The 19349-nt window shown below is 40.6% G+C and overlaps 3 protein-coding genes across 6 annotated transcripts; 1 reads left to right on the top strand and 2 right to left on the bottom strand.

Moving 5' to 3' along the window:
- Nucleotides 1–1264: 1264 nt before the first annotated feature.
- On the bottom strand, nt 1265–8118 carry LOC311272583 (arf-GAP with dual PH domain-containing protein 1-like). Its single transcript, XM_084379109.1, has 12 exons — nt 8040–8118; nt 6231–6424; nt 5511–5641; nt 4175–4266; nt 3829–3917; nt 3593–3705; nt 3351–3497; nt 3035–3118; nt 2401–2463; nt 2204–2281; nt 1657–1885; nt 1265–1541 (listed from the first exon to the last, which is right to left on the bottom strand). Exons 2-12 carry the CDS (start codon nt 6316–6318, stop codon nt 1513–1515), a joined length of 1143 nt encoding a protein of 380 aa, XP_084235235.1. The 5' UTR covers nt 6319–6424; nt 8040–8118; the 3' UTR covers nt 1265–1512.
- tefm (transcription elongation factor, mitochondrial) lies at nt 7659–11498 on the top strand. The gene is made up of 5 exons (XM_084379122.1): nt 7659–7810; nt 8090–8574; nt 9753–9902; nt 10077–10255; nt 10425–11498. The coding sequence occupies exons 1-5, from the start codon at nt 7765–7767 to the stop codon at nt 10681–10683; spliced, it is 1119 nt and encodes a 372-aa protein (XP_084235248.1). The 5' UTR covers nt 7659–7764; the 3' UTR covers nt 10684–11498.
- On the bottom strand, nt 11421–18119 carry atad5b (ATPase family AAA domain containing 5b). 4 transcript variants are annotated; one of them, XM_084379072.1, is made up of 14 exons: nt 17385–18119; nt 16947–17297; nt 16776–16872; nt 16597–16679; nt 16258–16466; nt 15103–15265; nt 14606–14880; nt 14399–14492; nt 14254–14318; nt 13509–13707; nt 13288–13412; nt 12373–13184; nt 12033–12191; nt 11421–11703 (listed from the first exon to the last, which is right to left on the bottom strand). In XM_084379072.1, the coding sequence occupies exons 1-14, from the start codon at nt 17950–17952 to the stop codon at nt 11625–11627; spliced, it is 3279 nt and encodes a 1092-aa protein (XP_084235198.1). In that variant the 5' UTR covers nt 17953–18119; the 3' UTR covers nt 11421–11624. The 4 variants fall into 4 exon arrangements, with proteins under 4 accessions (XP_084235198.1, XP_084235200.1, XP_084235201.1 ...); XM_084379074.1 differs by having other exon boundaries at nt 13539–13707; XM_084379075.1 differs by having other exon boundaries at nt 16258–16406.
- Between the last annotated feature and the right edge of the window lie 1230 nt (nt 18120–19349).

Raw genomic sequence — 19349 nt, 5'->3', positions numbered from 1 at the left:
AAAGTTGCCTATGTGCCGAAGTACTCTTGTCGAGGGCATGCTCAGTCTTTTTAAAGTAAGAAATACAATGAAAAGTCCTGACTGAAAATACAGACTGAAAAGTTCAAGATTTTCAGACTCTGCTTTAGCGTGATGGCATTTAAAGTAGGCGTTTTAACTTTTTGTGAGAGTGAGCGTTCCTGTTTTTCTTCTAGGTCGACAGCGCCTGTCAACACACCACAGGCAAGACAACCAGGTCAGATTTTATTTACTATTCAGAAAAGAGCAATATCACACATTGAAAACACTGAGCTACAAAACAGCATGCATTTATTCTCTTAAGTCAAAGTATTAAAGTATTATCTACTTTACATATCAAAAATAAAAGTACTATTCAGGCTGCAGAATGGCCCCTGTCATTGTAATGCTACTTATCATCTAACTTTTATAACATTGCTGTAAATGTTGTAGCTCATCTAGTTAAAGCTCATTTTAAATACCATGCTTCATATACTTTTTGTTCCTGTCACATAAATGGAGTCAAAATTAGCCTGCAGTATTTCCCTGCAAAATGTAGTGGAGTAGAGATATAAAATAGCTCAAAATAGAAATACTACAGTATAAGTACACTGCTTAATGGCTATATTTTCATTTTTGGGTGAACTCATCCTTTAAGTAACTGTACTTTCCACCACTGAAGACAACTAACAGCAGCTATTTAGATACAGCAAAGCCTACGTATATTTATTATACAACATATATCGCACAACATGTGTTTTAAGCACAAATTTATTTAGAGACGTTCACTCTGTAAACACAATATAAATTGAAATGATAAAGACCTAAAAAAGGGTTGACATTTAGTATTAGGTGTTACCTTATGGACCTGATCTTTCAGTTCATAGTGTACTTTACACTAGTAACAAATTAGCGACATGGTTAACGCAGAGTCTTCAGGTCCCATATGGATCTGGGGGACCTGTAGTCTCCACTTGGCCTGGTTGGTAATGTACCCTTGCCAATCACAATAACATGACAAAGAAGACATCTAGATAGAGGCACCTCTGCAATGGCTAATATCATCCTCAACGGTCTCTTGTGATACATCGCTACCTTTGTTCCTGAATAGGGATATAACTCTGAAATTTCAGGAATCACTTGTGTTTTATATTTATTAAGCTTAAGAAGAGTGTTCAGACAGACAGCTAAAATGAAACAGTGTGTGTGCAAAACGTTTACATCAACAAACTTACCACAAATATGGCAAATTATACATGCAATCTAGTCCTTATTTTCAATAAATACAATATTTAGTTGCAAAAAAATCTTTTATGTCATGTCACAACAATAAATTCATGATATACTGCTTCTCCGAGGTGTTATATTGTAATTACTGAAACTGTAGTCCATGCAAAGTGAGAGCTTGTCTTCATCCCCACTAACACGTTCAGGAGCATCTTTTGGGAGTAAGGCTTTCAGTCTTGTATGTCCCAAAAGGACAGTTATTACATCCAGCAGGTAGAACTTTTCCAGTCATTTCCCCCGTCTCAAGTTGGCTTCGTCTGCAGCATATGAAAGAAAAAATGCGTATTCACATGTGGACTTCATGTTCATACCATCTGATAAACACGGGAAGCTGTACAGTACTATATCAGGTATATAATAACATTATCTTACTAGCGTAGTCCTCTGGGGTCATGGCTTGAGAGATGACCTTTGTAATGGCCTCCAACCACTCCCTCTGCTCCTGCTCCTGCTCACACATGAACACAAACTGCCTGCCTGGTGTCTGCAGCGTGATGCCACAGTGCCACCGGCCTCCCCTCGTGCTCCGGCCGCTGATCTCCGAAACAGAGTAGCTGTGGCTCTCTGTGCCGATGAAGACAGCACCCAACTCTGTGGCGTCCTGACAGTGAAAACAAAGGAAAGCATGACTTTAATTAATTGCAAACACTACTAATGGTGTCGCATTAGGCTAATATCTGCATTTGATTGAAACCTGGAAATGTTGTCCTCTTTCAATGTATTTCTCATAGCTGTGTTAGAAGCATTACTTAATATTCAGGTTAATATTTTTATTTTTTTAAATGTTCAAATGTTTTTATTTTCTTATTCTTAACACACCTTTCACACACACACACACACACACACACACACACACACACACACACACATACACACACACACACACACTATAGACACAGTGGCATTATGTGTTAATTACCAGTGGAGATTTAAAATATAGAAGCTTTCTGTTTCCCGAGCACAGTGTGAACCATCTCTTCTTGAATGGCTCCCGTTGCTGAAAACACACACAGACAACAAGACATATAGACCCAGAAAGAGAAAAAAAATGCACAAATGAATTTGACAGATACAACAAAAGTAAACAAATCCAATAAATTCAGATACTAGACAGACCGTGGGGCCAGTTTTCTCCATGTACCCCTCCTTCAGGCAATGTCTTGTTATCTGAGGTATTAGCTGTGTGAGGAAAGACAGGTGACACCGTTAACTGAACAGAAAAACTGAACAAAAATTGTATTTAAAGGGTAACTCCACCAATTTTACACATTAAAGTGTGTTTACAGGTCTTCTGGAGTACTACAGCATGTGTGAAAAAAGTAGTATAAAGCCTCTTGTGGCTCCAAAGGAAGCTACATTTGATCTGATAAATTGCCCCCAGTGATGTCACGCAGTGCTTAAATTGCATTGTGGGTAGTGTAGACGCCAGATTTTGGAAAGGAAGAAGAATGTGTCGAATAAAAAGGTTTTATCTGTGGTTCTGCCGCATTAGAGGGCAATGTTGCTTTTCAAAACCTGGCACCTACATTACCCACAATGCAACTTGGCCACTGAGTGACATCGCTTGAGGTAATTTATCAGATAACATGCAGCTTCCTCTGGAGCCACAAAAGGCTTTATTGTACCTTTATCACATATTCTGTAGTACTAACCTAATAACCTGTTAGCACACTTTAATGTGTAAACGTGGTGGAGTTACCTGTGACTTTAACAATCCATCTGAGAATTATATTTTAAAAATGTGTCTCACGTCATTATCATGAAGAGTGGGATGTTTCTTCTGCAGGTATGCAAAGCGTGTTGCCCGGATAGCATTGAACAAGGATACAATTATCTACGAGGCATTAGATACAGAAGAGCACATCAGGAATACATAAAACAATGGAACTGGAACTGGGAATACAGGTTTTACTGGGTCTAGATCACATCATCATCTTTCTCAGCTCTAACATCAAGTTTAGGATCAAAAGGTTGGAGACAGATGTTACAGGTTTTGTTAAGTTTGTTAAGTTAAGACATTTTTTCTATTAAAGCGGAAATACAAACACAACAGCACTCGAGCTCACCTGTCCATTCTCGTGATAAACAAACAGATTCCTCATACGCTCGTCGTGCAGGTAGGAGATCTGTAGGCCGTGAGCGTGACTGATCTTCTCTGGCTGGAAAACTGCATTCAGGTCCTTCATGGAGATGACCGCTTTGGGGACCTTGGACTTTGAGGGAGCATTTCGAGGGATTAGAAACAAAGCTGGTATACGCTCATTTAACATTGCAGAGTAAATGATGATCAGGCGAAAGAACTACTCACATCCTCTTTGATGAAGTATCTGAGGGTGAAGTCTTTGCGGGACAGCAGGAAGACCCTCTTGAGATACTGCTTGTTGTCCTTGCCCTTCTTCCATAGTGTTGACTCAAACACGTCTGTGTTCGTAGCATCAAATGAATAAAAGCGATGAGGAGAAACTTAACTGCATCTTAAGCACAGAAATAAACGCAAAGTTTTGAATATTTTGCTGATGGTAAGAATATAATAAGGATACTCACCAGCATTATAGGCTTGCTGAAAGTGGGTTTTTTCTCCTGTGAATTCTTCTCTTTCATACTTTGCACGGATCCATTGGTCCTTAAGAACACTTAAAGCAAAGCAAAACACTCATTACGCTTTCCTCATGGATAAAACACAAATGGTTCAGTAAATACCAGCAACTAAAAAGATATGGACCTGTCATTGATGAATGAGTCTGATTCATACTAGCACCTCCACCTCTGCACCCAGCTCTCGGTGTTTGTTCCTCTTTCTAAACCTCTCCACTCCCATTCACTAAATAGACTGTTTGTTGATTCTACATTTTCACTGAGCTAATGAGGTGAATGTGTTGCAGTCACTCACTTGCAGTCTTTTTGTTGCGGCCGGTAAAAGAAGGCGGGGATATACTTCTCATAAATGGCTTTGGCTGCAGAATTTCCCATCTTCTGCATGAACTGCAGCCACACAATTGAAATTCATTTCAGTTTCAACTTGAGTTTTGTTATTTGTAGATCCTCTGTCTTGCAGAGTGGACAACTAAACACATCCCACATGAGATTATAAACAAAACATGTATCCATGTTGAGATCAGAGTGTACGCTTGAACAATTGCCCATGTGTACAGAATAAAGTATCACGGTGGACAGGTTAAGATTCAAAATGTCAATGTTTTATCTGTGACAGATAGACAACGCTAAAAATAAAGAAGAAGAACAATAACAATTAGAAAAGTAGACAGAAAAAATATATATAAAATACACAGATTAAAATATATATACACTGTAAATAAAAATGTTGAGAAAAGTCATAATTCCAAGACAACTGTCCTCACAGTTTATTTTTTTTACATCAAACTCAAATTCAAATTCATTGACATTTAACCAATAAAAAGTTTTGCCATCCTACAATCTTTTGTTAAGTTAACTTTGAGTTTCAGGAACAAACACACAAAAAAATATTGTTCATGTTGAGCTGTGAACAAGATTTGTCATTATTTGGATGCTTAAGGTTGCAATTAAAAATATTAAATCATTATTCACTTTAAAGGTGCAATATGTAAAAATTGGCCACTTGTTCATACTCTGGATCAAACAAATAGGAACAAATAGGGGGCAGCATGTAACCACAGTAAGCACTAATCACTGCTTACTGTAGCTGCTGTTAGCTTATTAGCTCTGTTAGCCGTGCAGCTAGCTGTCTGGACTGTGAGATGGAGTCACCGGGGCAGTGTTGTTGCATACACCTCTAGTGCAGGAGCTTCGGAAAGGGACACAATGGGGCTAGATTGTTAGCATGTTAGCTTCAGTAGATATATCTAAACCAAAATACGTCATCATGAAGTCATCATGATCTCAACACTGTTATTTCTTCACATTCTGTAGATGATTGTAGTTTTTAGTGTTTTCAAATAAAATTCTTACGTAATGCACCTTTAAACTGGTGTTTTCTCAGCAATTTTAGAAATACTGATTTTTTTTGTTTTTGTTTCCAAAACTTAAAGATTTAAGTTTTTCTAAAGAAGAAAAGCTGTTTATGTCGACAAAAGATGGTCGAAAAAAATATAATTTGTTGGAGTTGGAGTTTGACTAAAAACTCAAACCAAATTTTCAAAATATACAAACTTAAGGTGAACAAAAAATCAAAAACTGTTATAAGCTTTCCGTATAAAATGAATACAAACTACAAACACAGGCTATACCTCTACTAGTGAATCCTCCCAGCGATCCAGACGTATGGATTTCACTTTGCTGACAGCGGGCAGATTTCGATGCATCCCTGAGCAGTTCAGGCACACAAAGACACCAAGAGTGTAGGAGGCCCAGTCAGGATCTGTGAGCGTAGAAGCATATAACGACATCTATAACAACATCTACACTGTAAGAAGGAACTAAATACACTATGAACTTCACTGTATAAGCAGCAAATACACACCATAACACAATAAACTGGGAGAGACAATCACAGTTTCTTTCTCTCAGCTGTAACGTGCATTAAAAATCTGTGTTTAAATTGAACAGTGGGTTTAATTTAAACATTTGACTTGTTGCTAGTCTTTCACTCTCACACAATGACTTCATTAGCTGTTCTCGTCAGTGATGGTGGCAGACTGGTAGAGGAGGAACAGTGAGATCATGCAGCAGAATATAGCATCGGCCACTTCCCCTTATGAAAGTTGATTATAAAACGTGACTTAGTTATAAAACAAAACTAATAAATAATAAAGTTCTGTTCACAAACACCACATGGCCTCATGACACAAGTTATTGTTTACCATTCTTTAAACTTTAATCAAGAAAACGTGTTAATTCAGGTAGAATGGTCTTTGACAAAACATGTATTGTTGTGAATCAGTCCAGAGACGTATATATCATTTTAAAATGAATGTATTGTGGCTATGAATCTTTGTCAGCGTACTCACCGGGAGCTCCACAGTCAGCACACAAGTTGTTACCTGGCTGTCGCACCAAATCTAGCAGGATTTTGTTGTTTCTTTCAAGACTGGCCATAGGTGAAGGTAGTTTGCTTCAGTCAGACTAACAGGAGAGTCCCAGCAGAAGAGCTACTAGGTGTTATCTCCATATTGGTTCTCCACATTGAATGGTACACAGACCTCTGTAGCAGGTGAAAAACATATTTCTTCTCATTGGCCAGTCGCCGAGCATTTCCTCTTACCAGCACAGCATCATGAAGTTTATTGTTCTGCACACAAACGCAGAGGTCCAGAAATAACATAGAAAGGAAGTGAAACAGACGTCACCATATAACAGGGTGATTGACTTGTATGTATAGCTCATAGAACTGGTTTTAGTGAAGTATTATCATGTTGGGGGAGGTACACTGTATATATCTGAGATGAAATGTGGATCAACTCAGCATATTTTGCAGTTAATTCACAAACAGGGTAGACATGACAGAATAATTTCTTTATTATAATAGATAAATAAGTATTCTCTTCTTGTTCCCACAGTTGAATGTTTGATCTTGACTGTGTAGAATGAAGTACGTGCAGAGTTTGACACCAGAAGGCTGTTTTCACATTCATGGTTCAAAGTGTAAATTTTCTTTCTGCTCATAAAAAAAAAAATCTGACTTCAAGAGGCGTCGAGCCGACAAGGGAGGAAAGGTATCAGAAAGATATTAGTCAAAGTCAAAGAGTGTTTTATAGACATCTTACAACGTGTCTGGAGGGGATGTTTAAAAATGTTCTTGCTCATCATGATTACTTAGATGTACTTAAGTATGTGAAGATTTAGGGACTCTACACACTAATTATTATTAAGATTTTTTATTAATTTAAAATGTTTTTGCACTTGTTATAAAGGCAGGAAACCTCACACATACCTCCTCACATAATACAATATACTTTACCTTTACCGTTTTACATGAACATGGATTTTGATGACCTTTTGATTCCTAGTATAGCTCTGTATATATTTCATTATATTATTTACAATCACAAAATAACTAAAGCTGTGGACTAAATTGTTGCAGCGTTAAAGGTGCAATCAATAGTTCCCTCTGAAATGTGGTGCAGTAGAAGAATAAAGTGTCATAAAATATAAATACTCAAATGAAGTACCACATAGCTGCACTTAAAATATACTTAGTTACATGCCACTTCAGTCAGTGGTGCCGTTGAATTGTATTGCAGTGGTGTTTTTATACCCTCTCAGTTTTGTAAAGACAAGAAAATTGAAGTAGCTGAGTAATTACCTCAACACCATATGAATTAGTGCAATGACACTGTCCTACAGTAGGTGGCGACATACACATGTAAAGTCGGTTCGCCAGCAAACACAAAGCAGAAGAAGAAGCAGTCCGGAACCAATCGCAGTTGTGTTGTGGTGCCACGCCGGTCAGTTGAAAACCGCCGGACCACAACGAAAGGGCGAAGTTTTTTCACCTGTATGATGTTGTAGCCAAAACGGTCGTTAATTTATTTCTAATAAACGATGATGTGGTTCGCCAGGCGCTTCCTATCATCGGTGGTTTATAGAAGTAGGTGTTTGTTGTGAACTGGCTGTCTTATACTCACTTTTTATAAAGTTGCATTCGCCGACTAATTTAGCAAGCTAATTTAACTAAGCTAACCTTACTTTTAAATGCTAACTACTGCTGTTAGTGGTTATATAATTATTCCCATCTGTTTTACACATTTAAGGTGAATTCAGGCAGCCTGATATCTATCTGTTGTCAACATTAACGCACACCGGGGCCCTCTGCTCACGTGTTGTGGACTTGTCTGAACTTCATCTCCCTCCTGTATTTCCTCCGCAGGTCAGTACTCAGGACAGCCTGGATTATTCCTTCGTCCTCAGCACTGCTCCCTCCCTGAGCTGGAGCTGCGGTATCTCCAGTGCACATGCTGCTGGCGGAGCCGGGTTCCCGTCGCCGGCTTTGAGACCCTGGACGCCGCCCTCACCTCCACCTCCGAGCCCTGCAAAGAGGACAACAGACCGCTGGATGAGTTTTACACCACCGCGCAACGAGACGTCATCCTCCAGCTGCTCAACAACGCCGAGCCATCAGAGCTGGCCGGCGTCAAGCTCCTGAGAGGCCGCAAGTCGCTCAACATTGTGGAGTACAGGACTAAAAACGGACCTTTTAAAACCCTGGAGAGTGTGGTGAATGTCCCGCTGCTGAAGCACAAGAGTGCCGTGACGGTCTTCAACTCCATCCTCAACCCGGTGAAGAAGGGGAAGAAAGTGAGGATTCAGTTGGCCAAGTTTATCAGGCCAGAGGTCGACAGGTCCTGGTTGGAGGTGAGGTTCTGATCACGTGCATGTGTTTATTGGTCAGAACAACCACATTTTCACCCACCTGTGAAAAATGCTCATTGTCGGGTTTTAAACATGAACATAAGTGGGGTGGCCAAGGAGAGACTTTCTTTATCTTAAAGATTTAAGTTGCGGTCTCTGTGTTCACAAGGATCCACCTGGCATGAGGATGATGGAGATGCCTGATCAGCCTCACACTGCTGCTCTGCTATCATATTTAGGTTATACAAGGCTTGTATTGCAGTGATCTGGATATACTGAGATGATCAACTGAGTCATTTTTTACGGTTTAGTATTGCAATTCTGTAAAGTAGCAGGACTCAAATCAAATCAAAAACAGCCATAAACATCGATGTAACAGAGGCAGTGATAATAGTGGAATGAACAAAGTATGCCTTCTTATATTGTGATGTATACATGCATTTTTTTCAAGATACACATTCAAAACTACTTCAACACTTCACGTTGTGTACGCATATTTAAAGGGTCACCTTATTGGCAGAAATGCTTATTTTGTGCCGATGCTGATTTTATTTATTATCAGCTGATACAGATGAGAAGTGGATATAGTTGGGCATTCCCTAGTATAGGTTAAGTTCCTACATTTCCCACATAATCATTGTCTTTGCTTGTTACACCCATACATTTCAAACTCTATGACCCGTTTGTAATGCAAGATTTGTGTTAAAAATTTGTTGTCTCCAATTCAAGATTACTCAAATAATGTGAGGTAGAGCGGGGCTTCCAGTAATCGGAAAGTCGCTGGTTCGATCCTCGGATGCCCTGGCTGCATGTTGAAGTATCCTTGGGCAAGATACTGAACCCCGAATTGCTCCAGATAGCTGTTCGATCAGTGTGTGAATGGCTGAGCTAAAAATGATTGAGAAGCACCTTGGATAGGAAGCTGTATCGGCCGTGTGCCATCAGCGTATGAAAGGGCGAATGCGACATTTGTTAAGCACCTTGAGTAGTCAGTTGATGCGAGTCCATTTAACTGCCTTGACAAAAAGCTCATGAACCACATAAACAAGTTTTCAAATGATGTGTTGACTCACATGTCAGATGCAGAGTTAATCTCATTTCAGTTGTCAAACTGTTAAATGTAAAAAGAGGAAGCAGGATAATTCACAGTGACCCCATCTTGATTCTGTATGTTTGTTCAGGATGCCAAGTCCATTGTGTCACTAGTATGTGGGACTAATAAAATCGCCTGGACCCATCTGAACCGCGGGATGACAGTCCTGGACTGGCAACAGCTGGACTGTCCAAACTTCTTGAAGGGAACATACATGGCCCCTGCCTACTTGAGTGATGTGAGTATGACTGTCAGAGTCCATGTTATTACTGAAATCTTACACAGTGACCAGTTGAGTATAGAAACTGGAGAATGGCCATTGTCCTTGTGTTTTAACTTAACATTTGGGTTGAAGTCATGGTGAGGAATTTGAACCAAGAGCACAATTTATAATTTTCTTTTCTGCCCTCAGGTCTCCACAGTTGTGTCACTCCTCCCATCAGCTGACTTCTACATAATAGAGAAGTCCTCCATCTCAGTCCAGAATACGGCTCTGTTCCCCATCATGGCACACATGAGGACTGTGGAGGCCATGCTGTTCGCTCTGCTGGAGCCAAGAAACCCCCCACCCAAGGCCAACATTCCTCCTAGGTGGGGAAAAGGGAATTAATAATTATGAAATGCACCAAAATACTGTACAACAAAGATGACATTCATCTAGAAATGTTCTTGGCCTTTCACCCTTTTTGTGTCAACTGTCTTGAAGTCAGTGAAGGTTCACACACTTACATCCCTCCTCCATTTCTTCCTTCATTTGCAGAGTTTTGAACATGATGCGCACCGCTGTGGGACGTCACTTTGGACTCATGGTGGGCGAGTCTCGGACCAGCGGGGCACAGACAGTCCGGAAGCTGATGACCGAGTCGGTGACTCAGAACTTCCCCAGGATAAACGTCCCTCCTGACCTATTGGTGAAGTACAGGAATTCGTTCAAAATTGGCAGGGGAGGAGAGGAACTGTGTGACGCCCTGCTTCAGGCAGTCGCTTTTTACGAGCTGCTCAGTGAATCTTCCAGTTAGCCACCGCATGCCGGAGTGGCACTCTGAGCCCTTGTGGACTTTTAGCATACGATTACCTCTTTGAACAGATGTGGTGCTGGTTGATTGAAGTTAGGGATGCACCGATTGCGTGACAATTTCTTTTGCTGTCGTTTATTTTGTTATTTATTCCATGTTTTTTGCCTATAAACAATGAAATTATTATTATATAATTATAATATAAAAAATATCAATAGTTTTGAATTCCTAATTACATTATTTTGAAAGAGCACAAATTCGATCATACATATTTATCAAACTACTTTAAACGTTACCTTTTTAGCCTTCTACCCATTAATGATAAGAAATTTCAGCACTTACATAGCCTTAAAAACTGATGGCAGAGATTTCACGAGCCAGTATCCCATGAATGTGCCGGTGTAAAATTAATGTGACACAACAGACAGACAACTGTCAGTGCTATTTGTGCTATCGTATTTGCCAATAGTAGTAAACAAGGGAAAGAGTGGCCGATAAAATGGTGCATCCCTAATTTAAAGTATTGTCTGTTCTAATTGTTACATTAAACACTCTAAAATGTTTTTTTGGGTTAGTTAGCATGAGAGTTGCTGAAGAGTTTTGTCATTTCTGCCGTTGATGTTGTTCGATATGGACACTTTCATAAAGTAATAGCTGTCTTCCATACTCCAGATGTCTCAGGATTTTCACTCCTGTTGCTTTGGGTTAAAAAGGTTTTATGAAATAAAAGATAAACATAATTAAAAAGAATATAGAATATTTTATTCACTTTTCATGGTTGCAAGTACATGTAAATAAAACATGATTTCTCATCTGAACTGAATTAAATTCATTTTACAGTATTAAGTTGGAGGCAGTAGTCGGGTAAAATTGATTCACAGTAAAATAAATACTGGCTGCTCGTGCTAATGGACGCGAGGCTCTTCAGTGTTCCAGACTTTTCTCTAGGAGAAATCTTCTGCCAGGAGATGAACGGTCGACTTTGAGAGACCCAGGTGTATGCTGCTGAGGTAGTTCAGACACCTAATGTGGAGGATAAATTATTAGATTTTAGTCAAAGTTTTAGTACAAATTGAGTATTAGTTGGATGTACAACATCGCATTAGTAGTCAAATTAGGGTTTAATACTTGGCAAAAACATTTCATCAAACATTCAAATTGACGAGTTAACTGATAAGTTAGCTCAGGGCTTACGGAAAAAAATAACTCAGATACAAGTTAGATACCATCATTGTCACACTGACTAACCTGATGCGACAGTGTTTTCATTTATTAAAAACAATGCTATCATTCTAAACGACGTCAATCGTCCTCCTGAAGTGAAAGTGAATATAAATCTGTATTTGTCTCACCGGACTGGTTCCTCTTTCTGCCGCTGTGCTCTCTGAAGGCGACAGATGTAGCGGAGGACCGGCATGTAGTCCACACTGACAGCTCGCCTGTTCCCCAGCACGTTAAAGGATTTACTGGAGAGCACCATCCTGCTCAGCTCATACCTCCTCTGGGACACTCTGCAGGGGACACGCACGAGTATGACATGTTTGAAAAACAGACAGTCTTTGTTTTCTGCTTTATAATGACGTACACATCATCATGAGCTTTGGGTGCTAAAGTTATTTAACAGAGTGAAATTCCGTTGACAGTTAATGATCTGAATCAGTATTCAGAGGATCAGAAGGAGAACTGGCTCACCTTGGTGCACATAGAGGTTGAAAACTAAAGCTGAGGCTTTTGGAAGATGCAGGTAAAGTCAGTCTCTCCACTAGCCTCCCCCATCTCGTGTCTCCCAGTTCCTGTCTGTATTTTTGGCCTTCAGTCCATGCCTCAAAAACTCTCCACAGGTACCTGTGAAACCCAAAGCCCTCGACAGCAGCCTGAATATCCAACAGCCTCTCCTGGCTCCAACCTCTGCCCTCCTCCTCCTCCTCACTCATCTCATCCAACAAACCGTCCTTTATCTCAACTCCTGTCCAGACAAACGCCTCGGGTGTGCATGAGCCTGGAACAAGCGGCGCTGCAGCCGGCATTGTGGCATCTAGGTATGACATGAGGTCAAAGTAGTCAGTCAATGCATCCAAACAATCAGATTCCACTTTGGCTGCATTTTGTTCAGTCCTGTCTCTTGAACTAGCGGCTTTTGAATGAGCCCTCTTTGGCGATGATGATGTTCGTTGAGGAGCTTCTGTCACACTAGAAGATGATATGATGTCACACTGCGTGATGTATTTCCTTCTGCTAAGCCTGGAGATCTTCCGAACAGATTTGCTGTCAGTGGTGGACGCCTTCGGGCTGACATTTCCATCCAGCTGCTGGATGTGAGGATCAGGGGTTGCCAGCTCACTGTGCAGCCCAGAACAAGTCCTCTTGTCCAGGAAGTGAACTGAAGTTTCTTTGATGGGTAGAAGGAGCTCCAGGTTGCAGTACAGAAGAGGCACACCTCGTCTCCAGCTCTCAGATAGCAGCCTCAGGAGCTTCATCATGTCAATTTCAGACCAGAACTGACACTGAAGAATTTAAGAAAGAAAATATTTACAGATTAAACAAATTTTCCTCAGAAAAAAAGCTTATAGAGTTCAAATGTACTAGATGGATCTTATCAATACTCACCTTTAGAAGGTTTAGCACTTGGTTTTGGGTCAAAGGTTGCAGACCCAGCATGCTAGCAGTGCAGCCTGTGTCACATTGAGGAAGCTGAGGGTCTACATCATCTCCTTTTTCAGCAACATCCGAGTCTAGGTAGGGAAATTGAGAAAATTCCTGCAAATCTGTATTGATATGAACATTGTCTATGAGGGGGCTTGATTGTGATTCATTTTTACGCAACTTACGCTGAACACCAATCAGCTCCTTAGTCGAACCTCCTCTCTGAGATGCCCGTCCTCCACCACTGTGCACCCAGAGCTGCAGCTGCAGCAGACAGCGTCTGACATCACCTCTAGACAGTCTGAGGAGGCCGCTGACGTCTTCCAACTCCAGTCGCACATTCTCCGCCAAGGCCACCAGCTGCAGGTAGCTGCAGACATTCACCTTGAAAATAGATGGACTGGGTCATTCTTTGCTCATATTTGCAACAAGCACAGTTTGTTGAAGTCACAAATGTACAAGACAAGTGTGAGCTGCTTCAGGAAACGTGTGCAGGGGTTAGGTTCGATTACTTCAAAATCAAACATTGAAAATATTGCACCTTATACTAAAAGTAGCCGCGGTTTGTTAATCAAATGCCACATGGAGGACTTTGCTGTTGTAACACAAGAGGATCACTAACTCAAAATGTTCAGCTTCCATTTTCAATTTGAATAAAAAGGAATAAAAACTCCAGTTATCGGTAAATCATCACTTGGGCATCATCAGCATTGGTTATCAAGAAAAACGTTTAAAAATTTAAAAATCGATATATTTTAAAGATGTGATCAAAAATGTGAGCAAGTATTCCTTGACAATGTGACTATAATCTTATTTATAGTTGCTTATTTTTTGTAATTCTGACAATGTAATCCAAATAACATGTAATCCGTTACTACCCAATCATGTTCACAATGAAGTCCTACGGGGGTGTAGAGATAAAAAACTTACAGCTGACGGGGTTTTGAAAATGATTTCCTCCAAGCTGCAGTTGAATCTCTCTCTGAATGAGGGATCTGAGGAAGACATTTAATATGCATCAGAGCTCGTCCTCAGATCGATTGTTCCCAAAATGACACTGTGTGTGTGCGTTTACCATTGGTGGTCAGGACGACTGGCCTTTTAGTGGTTGTCATGAAAGTCTTGATGGCAGAGAGGAAACCAACATCAGCATCGAATATGACATCAACCTGTGGGAGCAGACAGTTTGCAACAGGATCATCCCAGACTAAACTTGGGTTTCGTGTGGTTTCATATCTATTAAATTATACGTCACGGAGTGTGTAGCTGCCGAATGGTTTACCTCTTCAAACAGAATGAGTGATGTGGCTGTCTTTTTGTTCTGTGCCACTGTTTGATCAGAGGCTGGTGAGGGGCTGCCCGACGTCTTGCAGTCTGGTTTTTCAGACGGCGACGGGCCACCGAAGTGTAAGTGATCTGCTTTGGCCTTCATCGTAAAGTAGTTGGCCAAAGTAATTGTGGCTGGATTAGCTTTTAGTTTGCGCCTGGAGTGACCAAAACTCTGGGCTGCTCTCTTTTTTGAAGTAGAGGTGACATTCTTTGGAGGCACTGTTTTTCCTGTTTAAGAAAATAATACAAAAGCCTTTAAAGTGTGTTAATATGACTCTGAAACCTCTATTACTGTCTAGAGATATACATTTAAACACTACACAAAGCTGACAGTTTTCACGTTTTCTTTAAATATTTTTTAGTGTTTTCAGAAGACAGTCTTTCTTGAAAGCTTGTCTAAGTAAGCAAGTTTAAAAAAAACAACAGTGATAGATTTGAACAATGTCCCACCAGATAAACTCTCAGATTTCGGAGTGGAGCTGTAGTTGTTGAAGTAAGTTGGTTTCAGTGGGTCCTTCCCCGACATCTCCACAAGGTGGGACTGCGTAGCCTCTTTCAGCTGTGACAGAATATGGCAACCACTGCGCTGTGAGGAGCAGTTCACCTCAAATACCTTTTGAGAAGGAAAAGAAAATTTAAAGGATAATTCCTCTTATTTAAGTGTGATGTCCAGGTGATTATTTGCCCTGAAAACACTCTTACTTACTCTGTGATTCCCACCTCTAACTGAGAGTTACATATTTCTGTGTAGGGCTGAACAAATAATCAAAACATTACTGAAATTGCAATATGGCCAAGTGCAATATCCCAATCAATGGATTTTTTTTTGGTAAAGGTAAAATGTGTCATAACATACCATTATAAATAAAGCATCTTGGTGATACAGAGATACCGACCCACAAGTCGTATTCTCCAGATCTAAGGGAACATACTTGTTTGGCACACAACCCACTCAAAAATCATTTTCATATTTTTTTTCTGTAAAAATCAAATACAAAAATTTCCACTCCCACTTTAAAGTGGGACTCACATCCCATTTGATATATCGGTCGAAATAACTACATTATATTTTCTTTTTCCATATCAAATCAGCCCCATTTCTATTTCTGTGTAGAACAAAAAATATGCATCCTCAAACTCTACAAACTTGTGACGAAAGACACTAAAAGAGGGTTGCAGATTGAGACGTCTGATATGACACATCATGTGTGCACGGGCCATTAAATTTCTTAAAGCATACAGACATCTGTCATTTTGTCAAGGGGTTAGTGGCATAGACACTGACAGTGATGAGTGAAATGTTTTCTGTTTCTTAGCTTTTAATAACTGTTTCTAAAGCATTTTATTTCATTTTTCATTACTAACATTATTTCTAGAAGGCACATCGTTTTCAACATTCTAGGTTAGGGTCATATGAAGTATGAAACGTGGTCGTATATTTGGGAGTACTTTTACACAGTTCTCAGTGGGGAGCTACTACAGAGATTTCACACACTGTCAGGTATCACTGTTTGGTACTTCACATCTCTGGCATATTTAAAGATATTTTATGGATGCAGATAATCAGCTATAGCATCATGGATTCAAGTCCAGTTTGAGTCCAACCTTGAAGCCAAGCTCCTGACAGCAGGCATACACTGCGGCCGTCTTTCCCACGCCTGGAGGTCCTGTAATCAGCACGGTGTTACACAATGTCTCCTCTCTGTCGTCTTCTGTCCCAGCCTCACCCTGGAAGTCTCCACAGTCCCATGAGTCTGCACAGGAGGTCGGTTCAACAACCAAAAGGCCCCACACATGGAAAATTATGTGAAATCCTGAGTTGTTCAAATAAAACTTTAGTCATGCGGATACCCAAAAATAAGCAGCCAACGTTACAAATCTAAAACCCACATTAAAAATTTGACTCTGGGCTGAGATAAAAGTGAGACGAATGCCAGCTCATACCGTTGCTGTTTTCTTCTCGTTTCCTTTCATCCACTTTTCTCTTCTCATCACGGTCAGCTCTTAGTTTCCATTGCTTCAACCATCTGAATTCCAGAGAAAAAACAAAAGATTTTGCTCACACTGATTTTAAGTCCAATATATCAGTGAGACGGTAAGGGAGCTACTTTTTCAAAGCTCACTTTTGTAGTTTGGTCACAGAGGCGGAGTTGCCGATGATTTCGCTTGAATGCTGAGGGCTGTATTTGTCTGTCCAGAGAACATCCTCAAAACTGGAAGCTAGACAAAAGAAAGGGGAGCAAATCTTAAATCCTGCAATTCAGATGAAATAAAACACGTCATAACATATTTACCTCTTTGGGGAATACTGGAAGTGTCGAGTGACTGGCTGTGATACTCTGTGTCCTTTATCACTTCAGACTTCGGCTCACAGTTGATCTTCAGGCCTGCTGGGATCCCACTCTGCTGCCTCAGTCTGTAAGAGCGACTTAGCTTGTTGCTTCCTGGCTGCTTCCTGGCCGTCAGGACAGCACCTCCCTGGACACCCTGTGCTGATATGTGACAGTGACCCATAGCAGCATCACCCTCAGTAAGGATATGACTAGACCTCAGGCGTTTGGGCTCGCACTCCGAGCTTTCATTCTCCCGCTTTCTCTTCTCTTTGAGGTGGTTCTGTGGGGAGCTTATCTTCAGGGAGGTTTCTGCTTAAGAAAGGAGATAGAGCCATAACCAGTCAATGCCACCAAGCTTTTTTATGAGTACGTTAATAACAGACTGTTGCTCAATCTCACCTGAATCCTGCAGATTTGATTTCTTCTGCAAAGTGATGAACACTGCTCGGACAGGAAATGCGGGGTTAGATGTTCGGATGTCCTCCAGACAGCTGTGCAGAGCTGATGGCGACCACTTTCTCTCTGTCAGGCGAGAGGGCCGACTTCTCACCTGCTGCACACCCTCACTCTGAGGAGGGAGCACTGATTTCTCCAGCTTCTCTGCAGACTGATGCAGCTTCCCATCACTGCTGTGTTTACTCTTTCTATGCTGTGTTGCACGCAAGAAAATTGGCGCAACTTTAACGCCTTTTGCGCAAAAAGTCTGCTCCTGAAGTGGGTCGGCCTTTTTGTTGGAGATGCCTCCAGCAGCAACATCTGACCCGTGCGAGGTTGAATCTGGGACCTCACTGGAGAGGCTCGACCCTGATAACACCACCGTTATCACCTCGGCGGCTCTCGGCTGGTCTTCACTTGGGCACGAAGCATCTTTACAAACCTTGCTCTGTTTGAGTTTGTTTAGCATCGTAAAAGACTTTAAATTTAAAGACTTTCCGGAGGCAACTCGGCTGTGACGCTTGGCTGTCATGCATGATGCGTCAGGTAACGTCAGCTCGACGTCAACTTTAGCAAAAGCGTCAGTTTTCTGTCATGTTTCACACCGAGCGAGCTAACTGTGTGTTTTAGCTAGCTGAATCCAGGGTAAACATTACACGTAAACACACCAAACCTGAACACTGTGGCGGTTTGTGCTGCGTCGTGAACGTGAGCAGAAGTGACGCGACGTTTAAAACGAGCGCGAGGTTTGGTGTAGCCAAAGATCGTATGTGTACAGACAGATCACACGGAGGCGCTCGTACAGTTTAGCAAGTGAACAGAACTGATTGAAATATGAATTCATATGTGTTAAAGCTACACGTTACACAAGCTTGTTTATAAGTGTTGACGGCGTAGATTAACTTTAAAGATCATATAGGCCTTTATCCCTCTAAACCCACAAATAAAACACTTCTTTTTTTTTGTTTTTACATCACCCAGAATTACGTGCAGAGTGGCATCCCTTGCTGGTGTAACCTGATCTGTACATTTTTCTTTCCTTTGCTGCTGCTGTTAACTGTATTACTTCATCTTTATCAATCATATTATTCATATACAGTTGTCAAACAACTGGTATCCAGTAGACCCGATCACTACAGTATGACATCGTGCTAACAACACCAGTCACTTCTGGTTGACTTTCAGTTGATTTGCATCGTGGAGAAGGTGCAAAAAATACTCAGTTCCACACCCACACTCAAATGTCTTTTTGCGAAATGTATTCTATGCAAATAAAAAAAAAAAAAATTTAACTTAATTTGTTTTCTCCAAGAAGCTAAGCCCAAAAGACCCTTCCTCGGGGGTAGAGTTACAGTTTGTATGCAATTCAGCCTTTATTTGAGCATTTATTCTTGGTTATGTCAACTTCTCCAAGGAATACTCCACTATTAAAATGATCAATCATTGGACCCTCAGTTACTAAACCTACAAGAAGCTAAAGCACATCATATTGTTTTCAGGGTTTCCTGAATTAGGAACAGAATTCATTATATGTACAACTGCCCATCAGCCTTTACAAGTTGTTCGACCAATACAATACCCATTTTCCATAATGTAGTGATTTATATTTACATTGATTATTCTTCTTATTACAGATGTAGTAATTACTGGTAAAAAACAAAGTTATGTTTGTGTATCAGTGTCCAGGCCATTAGCGCAATGTAATTGCAATGCAAAATGCTGGACATTGAGAGAGTATGTCAATATGAGACATTAGTAGGAACAGTGCTGGGACTACAGGACTGTAGGTGTCTTGTTGCCAGTATGAGTTAAACTAGGTGCGTGTCAATGCTTGCTTTTAGTAAAAAGTAAATAATGGTGTCAGTGGGTTTTTTTTTTAGTTCCCTTGTTTGGTACTAGCAAGAAGATTATGGGATACAAACTGTGCTT

Source organism: Pagrus pagrus (genome assembly GCF_965226575.1).
Source record: "Pagrus pagrus genome assembly, chromosome: 2".
Classification (NCBI taxonomy): domain Eukaryota; kingdom Metazoa; phylum Chordata; class Actinopteri; order Spariformes; family Sparidae; genus Pagrus; species Pagrus pagrus.
Note: the sequence above shows the minus strand (reverse complement) of the source record. Positions and strands in the feature narration are given on the sequence as shown.

Coding starts and splice junctions, on each gene's coding strand:
- LOC311272583 (XM_084379109.1), bottom strand. CDS start 6,318: ATGGCCAGTCTTGAAAGAAACAACAAAATCCTGCTAGATTTGGTGCGA. Junction 5,642..6,230: donor TGCTGACTGTGGAGCTCCCG/GTGAGTACGCTG, acceptor CTACGCTCACAG/ATCCTGACTGGGCCTCCTAC. Junction 3,706..3,828: donor TCAGCAAGCCTATAATGCTG/GTGAGTATCCTT, acceptor CTACGAACACAG/ACGTGTTTGAGTCAACACTA.
- tefm (XM_084379122.1), top strand. CDS start 7,765: ATGATGTGGTTCGCCAGGCGCTTCCTATCATCGGTGGTTTATAGAA. Junction 8,575..9,752: donor TCGACAGGTCCTGGTTGGAG/GTGAGGTTCTGA, acceptor ATGTTTGTTCAG/GATGCCAAGTCCATTGTGTC. Junction 9,903..10,076: donor CCCCTGCCTACTTGAGTGAT/GTGAGTATGACT, acceptor TTCTGCCCTCAG/GTCTCCACAGTTGTGTCACT.
- atad5b (XM_084379072.1), bottom strand. CDS start 17,952: ATGACAGCCAAGCGTCACAGCCGAGTTGCCTCCGGAAAGTCTTTAAAT. Junction 17,298..17,384: donor ATCAAATCTGCAGGATTCAG/GTGAGATTGAGC, acceptor TCCTTTCTTAAG/CAGAAACCTCCCTGAAGATA. Junction 13,413..13,508: donor GGAGCTGATTGGTGTTCAGC/GTAAGTTGCGTA, acceptor TTCCCTACCTAG/ACTCGGATGTTGCTGAAAAA.